General features: G+C 47.5%; 1 protein-coding gene across 1 annotated transcript in view; it reads left to right on the top strand.

Annotated features, from left to right (window-relative positions):
- Positions 1 to 1,142: 1,142 nt before the first annotated feature.
- The window catches only part of MAP3K15 (mitogen-activated protein kinase kinase kinase 15), a 137,494-nt gene continuing 129,255 nt past the window's right edge, over positions 1,143 to 9,381 (top strand). The window contains exon 1 of the mRNA XM_043459288.1: positions 1,143 to 1,708. Within this exon, the coding sequence (XP_043315223.1) occupies positions 1,336 to 1,708 (373 nt within the window). The 5' untranslated portion in view covers positions 1,143 to 1,335. The remainder of the gene's footprint in view (positions 1,709 to 9,381) is intronic.

Genomic DNA, 9,381 nt, shown 5'->3' with positions numbered 1-9,381 from the left:
CAAACTAAAAACCATTTAAATGGGTTAATTGGATGGTTTGTGAATTTTATTTCAATAAAGCTTGTTATTAAGGGATTTCCCTGGTGGTTCAGTGGTTAAGGCTTCACCTTCCAGTGCAGGAGGTGCAAGGTTCAATCCCTGGTTGGCAAGCTAAGATCCCACATGCCTCACAGCCAAAACATAAAACAGAAGCAATACTGTAACAAATTCAATGAAGACTAGAAATAGTCTACATCAGAAAAACTTAAAAAAAAAAAAAAAACAACTTATTACAAATCAAAAAAGAAAACCCCAAACCCCAAACGCTTATGACAGCATCAGTGCATCCTATCTTTTAAATACAAGTACTACCCGCAGTGGTCCTACTACTGTTTTATTTTTTTTTTAATCTTTTTTCCATGTAGATCATTTTTAAAGTCTTTACTGAGTTTTACAACATTGCTTCTGTTTTATGTTTTGGTTTTTCGGTCCGAGGCATGTGGGATCTTGGCTCCAATGCACGTCCCCTGCATTGGAAGGCAAACTCCTAACCACAGGACCGCCAGGGAAGTGCTCATTACTTTTTAATATTTGGGGTTAAAATCGTGAGGTGGGTAAGATCCAGAGGAAAAGAGCCCTTTGGGTTCACAGCATTTCTTAGATCTGGCAGGCAGGCTACTTGGAGTCTGTTTTTCAGGCCAACAGAATTTGATGCTGGTGCATCAGGGTGCTTTTGTCAAGGCCACAGTGAGAGTCAGGACGAGCGGCCTCCAGGGCATGGGCTCAGAAGGGCCATGCTCTCGACAACTGGGGACAGAGTACAAAATCAGAGGTGTTTTAAGTAAGCATCTTCTCATCTCGATTCTGCTCTGTATTTACTTTGGAGTTGAATATTGACATCCAACTGGCGCTTTGAAAGAGATTATTTTAGTCTGTTTGAAAAGCCTCAAATTGCTTCAAGGGAAAAAAATCGGGACCCCGAAGGCTGAAGCGGTGGCAACAAACAACAGAATCCTGCAGTTCGTGAATCCGCCCTTCTCAGAGCGCTGCCCGGGGGAGGCGGCAGGGGGCGCCCGGCGGGCTCCTGCCCCGCCGCCCTTCCCAGCCCTCCCCCGCCCTCCGCTGGCCCTGACGTTCCCCGCCCCCGCCTCCCGCCCGAGCCTTCAAAGGGCGCTCGGGGGCTGCGGGGCTGGAGCTTCCGCGCGCGGCCCAGGGGCCCCGCCGTCACCTGTCCGTCGCGGGGCCACCGGCGGGCGCTGGGTCCCCCAACTGCCTTCCCGCGTCCCGGGAGCAGGTGCCGCCGCCGCCGGCCACTCGCGCCGAGGTGGGACCAGGAAGGGCGCGCCGGGCGGCCACATGGAGAGCGGCGGCGGGGCGCCCCCGGCGGGGGCGGGCGGGGCGGCGGCCGAGTCCCCACAGTGCCCGCTGCCGCCGGTGGGCGACGGCGTGGCGGGGCCGCCGGGCCCGCCGGAGCCCGAGGGGGCGGCCGAGGGCGCGGGGGTCGGAGGCGAGGGCGAGGGCGCGGGCGGGGGCGGGCCGCGGCGGGCTCTGCGGGCAGTATACGTGCGCAGCGAGAGCCCCCAGGGCGGCGCGGCCGGCGGCCCCGAGGCGGGGGCGCGCCAGTGCCTGCTGCGGGCCTGCGAGGCTGAGGGCGCCCACCTCACCTCCGTACCCTTCGGGGAGCTCGACTTCGGGGAGACGGCCGTGCTCGACGCCTTCTACGACGCAGGTGAGGCGGGACCCCCTTTCTCTCCCACCCCACTCCTCCCAACTTTCCTTAGCACTGGCGCTGCCATAGCACCAGCCCCTCCCTATCCTAGCACCCCCGGACTGTACCGCCCTACCTTTTGGGGAGGGGAGAGTAGGGGGCATTGTTACCCTTTTACAGATAAGAAAACAGAGACCCCTGACATTTATATTTCTTTATTCTTCAGTTTTCTTAAACATCAGATGGTCCAAGAAATAGCCTATGACCCAGACGAGGCCGAGTCCCCCTCCCCACTAGGTGTTCTACTCTTACTTTCTCCCTTTTAGGGGCCCCAACCCGGGCTCCACATTAGAATCGCCTAGGGGAGCTTTTAAAACTTCTGTTGCCCAGACCAATGACAGCAGAACCTGAGGCCTCAGGATTCTTGAATGCTTCCCAGGTGATTCCATTTTGCAGCCAAGAATGGAAATCGATGTTACAGTAGGGGTGGGGGTGCATCTCTTGGAAATGTCACAGTGTTCTTTTTTTTTTTTTTTAAGATTTTTTTTTTTGTCGACCATTTGTACAGTCTTTATTGAATTTATTACAATATGGTTTCTGTTTTATGTTTTGGTTTTTTGGCCACGAGGCATGTGGGGTTTTTAGTTCCCCAACCAGGGATTGAACACTGCACCTTCTGCATTGGAAGGAGAAGTCTTCAAGACTGGACAGCCAGGGAAGTACCCCCCTCCCCCCAGTATTCTTTTGCACGCTTATCACAACTGTGCTGTGCCACCAGTGTGGCAGATGTATTTTATTCTTTCTGAAGCGTTCCTGGCTTCAGGATCTCCTCCATTGCTGGAATGGGACCCTCAGCTCACTCTAATAAGTGCTAGAAGAACCCAGCCTTAAATCCATACTTGTGGTTGGCACGAGTTCCTTCAGGTATAGAACAGATTATTGCTTGGCTGTTTTCCTTACCTAACCTTTAGAAGCTATGTGACAAGCCTCTGGCACTTGGGTGACATTCACAAACATTGCATGTGAGACAGTAGTTTACCTGGGAGCCTGTGCCTTGGTTTCTCCACGAGTCGGACAGGAGCATCATGCCTGCCCTAACCCCAAAAGCACCTGAGAAGGGAAATGGAGAGTCTCCTTAAGGCGCTGGCCACCCTGTGCTGATGAGGTGGTGAGCTAGCTTTATTACCGTCCATTCTTTGCTGGGGTCTGTTTTCTGCAGAGCAAATGCTCCCCAGCTGGAAGGGGGGCAGGGTAGCAGGCTTGTTCAAACAAGTGGCAGCTGGGCCCTTTGAAAATGCTCCCTTGACTTTTCTGACCACTCGGAGTTGACTTCAGCACAGCATCTTTTTTAGAAAAGCTGTTCAGAAGCCCACTTCACTGGGAACCACTCGATTTTCTCAACTTCTGTTCATTTTCTTCTGAAAATGAAGTTGAACAGACTCTTCTCTGAATGGTTAAATGTCCCTTTGACCATTAGGCACAACTGTAGCCTCCTGCCTGCTGGTGCTCTGAAAATTGGCGTGCAGTGGCTTTGCTTCTCTGTGGTGTGTGTGTGGGTGTGTGTGTAAAAAACAAGCCTCATCTACTACCAGAACTGCTTCTGTCGGGTTGGGTGTGATGGTTTATTCAGGCAGAGATCTTGGGCTCTCAATTGCAGAGCCACACAAAGAGCACATGACCTTTTCTTGTTCTGGATCCTGATTGCCTAGAATTTTCAGCTTAATTAGGTACCCCCTTTCGTTGACCTGGGCCTGGTCTTGAATAAATTATTTTTCAATACATCATCATAACTAATAAGTTCTTCTCATAGGTTTGACGAACAGTATACAAAACTCAAGTAAATGGGTTCATGGATTTAAACAGATGCATCCCCTCACCCCGCCACCACCAACTTCCACTGGCTTCCTAATCTCTGCCATTCATACAACATTTTGGTGTCTCCACCAAAAAGATACAAATCTGTCACTTGGCTTCTTTGTAAAATTTCTAAAACCTTGTTGCTGTCTGATATGTTAGCCCCTAGCCACAGATGGCTTTTTACATTTAAGTTAGTTTAAATGCAATAAAATAAAAGTTCCTCATTTGCATTTGCCACATTTTGAGTGCTCCACAGACAGAGTGAGGAGAGTATTTTCCTGAGGAAGGTCCCATCAGACGGTGCTGTTCTAGAAAAATGCTTGTAGGAGAGGGGAACTACTGAACTGTCCTAAAGTGTGTTTGGGGGGATCATAGATGTGAAATTAAAGCACTTCCCGTCCCCTGTGTCTTAGCAAGTCAAGGCTGGCTTGGATCATGTTTCCCGTCTCCTTGTGCAGTTTTCTGTAATCCTTTGTGGGTCAAAAACAGAGCTTATATGTCACCCTTGCCTGGGTGATATGATGGGCTGCAGGAGAGCCATCAGCCTGCAAGGGCGCATGTGGGCACTGCTGTGAGAGAACCACTGCAGGCCACGAGGGCTGGGGAGCGTCTCATTGGCTTTAAAAATAATTCTTTATTTATTTTTGGCTGTGCTGGGTCTTTGTTGCTGTGTGCTTTTCTCTCGTTTTGGCGAGTAGGAGCTACTCTCTAGTTGCAGTGCGTGGACTGCTCATTGTGGTGGCTTCTCTTGTTGCGGAGAGCACGGGTCTCGAGCTTCAGTTGTTGCAGCTCCCGGACTCAGAGCACAGGCTAGATAGCGTGGCTCGGCGTCTTAGTTGCTCCACGGAATGTAGGCTCTTCATGCACCAGGGATCAAACCCGCGTCTCCTGCATTAACAGGCAGATTCTTTACCACTGAGCCACCAGGGAAACCCACATTGCCTTTTGTTTTTGTTTTTTTAATTATGGCAAAGTGTATGTAACATAAAATTTGCCATTTTAACCATTTTTCAGCGTGCATTTCTGTAGCATTAAACGCAGTTGCCCAGCTATGCAGCTATCACCACTATCCATCTCCAGAACTTCTTCATCATCCTGAACAAAATCTCTGTACCCCTTAATAACTCACAACTCCTCACTCCCCCAGGCCCTGGTAACCCCTGTCCTACTGTCTGTCTCTCTGAATTTGGCTGCTCCGGATGCCTCGTATGAATGGACTCGTACAGTATTTGTTTTTCTGTGTCTGGCTTATTTCAGTTAGCATGATGTCTTAGGCTACTGTGAATGATGCTGTCATAGGTGGATAAATTTCTGTTCAAGTCTCTGCTTTCACATTTTTGGGTATATACCTGTACATGAAATTGCTGGGCCATATGGTAATTCTGTGTTTAACTTTTTGAGGGACATTCTTTTGACCTTAACAGAAGTGGTGGTCATCTCTGTGTGCCTTTGACCCACAGAAGGACCCTTTTTTGTTTTGTTTTTTACTATCCATCCTCAAAGATGAGAGTCTCAAGGTCAGTAAAACTATCAAATTCAGCAAGTGGGGATCCATCACTCGATTATTTCTAGGATTTGGAGAGCAAAGTATATCTGGTTTCTTGTTTTATAGGAGAAATCTCTTCTGGATATGCCTTGATGCCTTTAGTTGAGGTGCCCATTTCTATACTTTAACAGAATTCATGATCATGACTTTGGCTAGCATACTGTGTGTGTTGGGCATGTTTGCACCGAGCAACCTCCCTCCTGGGGGTCCTCAGTGCTTGTGAACATATCAAAAACTCAGACATCCTGCAGAAAGGAAACCTGGGTTGCTCTGTCTCAGGTTTTCTAAATGTTTCGACCATGGAAACTGTTCTCCCACAATGCTGTCATTGAATACACTTATAGTGTGAACTCTTATACTGAGCTCTGGCCCAGCAGAGCACAATACCTGTATCTCCTGGGAATGTACCGTATTATTGATGTAGGTGCCCTCTCCAGTTAGTTTGGTTAATGACCAGTCTAAGGACCTCCACCTAGATGCTGAAATGGAGCTGTCTTGAGTTAGCTATTAACTGCTCAGATGACAGAACAGCCCCTTTGCTCAGGCCCAGGGACTGGGTGAGCTTCCCATTCCTGGTGTGTCTGGCTCTGCCTACCCTCTGTCCACTCTGAACCCCACTTGCAAGCTACTTTCCTGACTCAGGGGCCCCGCTTTTGATTTTTTTTTTCTTCAGCAATGTTCACAGTGGTTTTAAACGTGGAGCAGTATTGCCACCTGTGGCAGGAAATCATTGCATTCCCTGGACATTGATTCAAAGACCAAGACATCAGTTCCCCAGTTAGTTATTTGACTTTGATGATTCCCTTGTTCTGGCAAGAGTCATTTGGAGGATACGAAGTTTCCTATGGCAGAACTAGCCGGGGGGTCAGGAGATTGATTTTGCTCATTGTTGCTGGGAAGTGGGGACTATGTTTTCCAGCACCCATTGAGTCTATTGTGGGGTGTATAAAACTAGCTTTGGCCAATGAAATGCGAGTATTAGTGATGTCGGTCACTTTGGGTCAAGGCGTGGCTTATATGTAGATCTTCACATACTTTCTCATCCCTTTCTGTGGTCTCCATGGGGACCTTGGAGGCTGACTGTAGAAGATGACAGGGGCACGAGATGGAAGGTACTTGGATCCCTGAACCACTCTTTTGAGGATAGCTGTTGGACCAGGAACATCCACTTTTGGATTTTCCATAAGCGAGAGAGAAGCTTTTATTTAGTTAGGTTCCTAAGACTTGGGGTGGTTTTTACAGTGATAAGAGAGTGCCACTTGGATTATGAAAATATAGCCCAACAGCTAGAAAGTTGTCTCCTAGGGCATGCCTTTCCAAGAGAAAGCCAAGCCATATATCATCTCATGTAATGGATTGTCACTGGTAATAATATATGCCAGTCATGGGCCCCTAACTGTGCTGCTGTGGACCTTGAAAATAGAATGTAAATACTTGGACCATCAGGTTCATGCCAGCAATGGGAGGAGACATTCTAGCTTCCTGGTTTCACTGGTTTTGGAGAATAGGTTATTTTTTCCTTCTGATTAAATGATACTGTAGTGATTCTGTTAGTTTGTATCTAACAGTAACATTGAAATTTTTGCAACAAAAAAGAACATAAAATGGTTTAAAATAAGGCCAGCTCTAGTTCCATTCACTCCCCTTCATGTGGGTTGTGTCTTGCTTCACCTTCCATGATGTTGTTCATAAATGCTTCATTAGCTTGATGTTGTGTAGCATGGAGTGTGCCCACCAGGCCTCCATAGATGTTTCCACATTGCCTGGTCTTCCCTGCAGTTAGCTGGGCTTCTTGTGATGAGCGCTGGCCAGTGGAATGTGAGCAGCATCAATAAGTGTCACTTTGAAAGCAACCGAGTCAGATGATACCCCACCACTGTTTCTCTTTGCCTCTGTCAGGACAGACTTGAAGGCTGTGTGTTCAGGATGGTAGTTAAGGCCCTGAAATGTGGGGGATTTGTCTGAGGTAGCAGCATAACCTAGCTCCTCCTGACTCAGATAGCTTGCTGTGCATTCTGCTAGAAATGCCTGCATGTTTCTCGGCTAACTTTAATCCACAGGTGCGTTGGCTCCTGCTTGAGAAAGAGACTTACATATGTCTTAATACTTCTAAGAATTTGGTACACTCTCTTTCCTCACTATTCTGGAAAATGCACAAAGTTCAAAGGAAGGCAGTCCTCTAGGATACATGGCAGTGTTTTTTTCTAGAATGCGTGTCATCTGTACCTGCCCAGGAGACTGGCCACATCTATTTCCAGCAGAATGTAAGGGCATGAAATCATCAATTTAGCAGTTCAAGTCAGAAATCTAGGAATCAGTCTCGACTCTACCCTGTCCCTCATTGCCAAATCCAACCTATTGCTTCCAAATGGGTCTCAGACCTGCTTTACTTCTCTCTGCCTGCCACCAAGCTTGGTCCAAGCATTGGCTTCTCTCATTCAAGTTACTGTCAACAGCTTTGTAACTGATCTTTCAAGTTTGGGCCAGTCTTGGTGGATTCCAGTCCATGTCATCTGCTTAGAAGCCACTGTATCCTGGCAGCCCTCCTCTGTCCCAAACCCATTCAGCCTTCACATCTCAGGTCTTCAGAGAAGCCTTCATGGACTTCTCTCCCTGTCTGTTCATTGTGTGCACACTGTGGTTTTGTTTCTTAGCAAGTAACACAATTGTGGTTTACATAATTACTGATTTAATGTTAGATGTTCTGTCTGACAGTGAACTCTTCAGTGACAGGGAACCAGATGCAGTTTTCTTTGTGACTCTTTCCTAGGATTATCCATCCAGTTCCTTTTTAGACTAAGTCTCAGCAGACTCAGATGACACTTGGTTTCTCCTGTGGAGATGAAGCAAAATTTGTCAGGGACTCCCAAAAGGAGTCAATGTAACTCCTTGTAGAAACCAGGTTGAAAATGGTGGCCAAGCCTGGATACAGTGCGGTTGTGATTTTGTTAAAAAATAAGAGATATCCTAATGACACATTGCTGGGTCTGAATCTCTCTCCTGGGTGGTACCTATGAAATAGAAGAGACTGGAAGAACTCTGGACACACTGGACTGGAAACAGTGGTTTGGATTGTGTGCTGTGAATACTAATTCTTGTTGTTGGTCTACATTTTCTATAATGTTTATTTTCTGTGACATAAATGTGATTTTATTTTAAGAAAGTGCAGTAGGAGATTAAAGATGCATTGTGAGTCAGAAGCCTTTTTCCACTCTCCCTCCCTCCTGACTGGCTCAGGCAGCAATGATTGTATGTCCAGGGAACAGAGCTCACAAGCCCCTAGCCGGGCCTCAACTGTCCTCTACTGGACTTGGCTGCTGGCTTGCCCATGGGGGCCCTTCGCTGACCCTCCTTCCTTTTGAATCACTTTTACTGCTACTGACTCAGCATTGAACCTGGAACTTTCCCCAACTCCTAGTCATGTGAGCTGGCTGATGAAAAGCGTCACACCTATAGCATTGAACTGAGGCATTGCTGTGGGAGCCTGGAGTACGTGCAGTGGGTAGATGGATATTTGTGGGCTGGCCTGCTGTGTTATTGGCTGTATATTATTTGTTACAAGGGAAAACACATTTTCGATCCCCAGTAGTCAATTTACATGTTTTTGGAATACAAGCCATAAACTACCTTTTAAAGCCTCCTAAGTATTAGGCTTTGAGAGAGGTGCCATGCAAATCTTGGGCAGATAGTACAGGTGGGAGATGACTGAACTGCAAAGCAAGCTGGAAAACTTCTTGTTTCCCAGTCCCTTGAACAGGTTTTGAGCTCTTGGGTGTGACAGGGCTTGGCAGAAATGCCTGGTGGTTACTGGGGCTTGGCTGGTGGTGGAGAGTTGGAGAGCAGACAGGAGTCGAGCTGTGGCCCTTGGCAAGAAGCAGAGTTCACTCAGGAGTTGGGGTCTGCGAGAGAGCAGCCCAAGGGGGAGGTAGAATTGGACACGGTAGTGGAGGGGTAAGCAGGAGTATTCAACATAGAAGATATTTTTCTTCTCTTCAGTGTTTTCAATTATGGTAAATTTCAAGGATGTACATTACCCAGCTTCAACAGTTATTAACATTCTGCCATCTTTATTTCTTCTTGACCTCGACCCACTCCTCGCCCCTTACTTGATTGCACTTTTAAACATTTTTAGTATAGAATGTATATACATTGTAAGGCACAAATCTTAGTTGTACAACTTTGAGAAATGACTAAACCCAGGTAACCAAAGCCTCTCACAATATAGTTTACATTTGCCCAGAGAGTTCCCTTATATCCCCTCCCATTCATTCCCCTCTCCACTCCCAATTGT

This window comes from Cervus canadensis, chromosome X, assembly GCF_019320065.1.
Source record: "Cervus canadensis isolate Bull #8, Minnesota chromosome X, ASM1932006v1, whole genome shotgun sequence".
NCBI lineage: Eukaryota > Metazoa > Chordata > Mammalia > Artiodactyla > Cervidae > Cervus > Cervus canadensis.
This window is presented reverse-complemented; position numbering and strand designations above follow the sequence as displayed.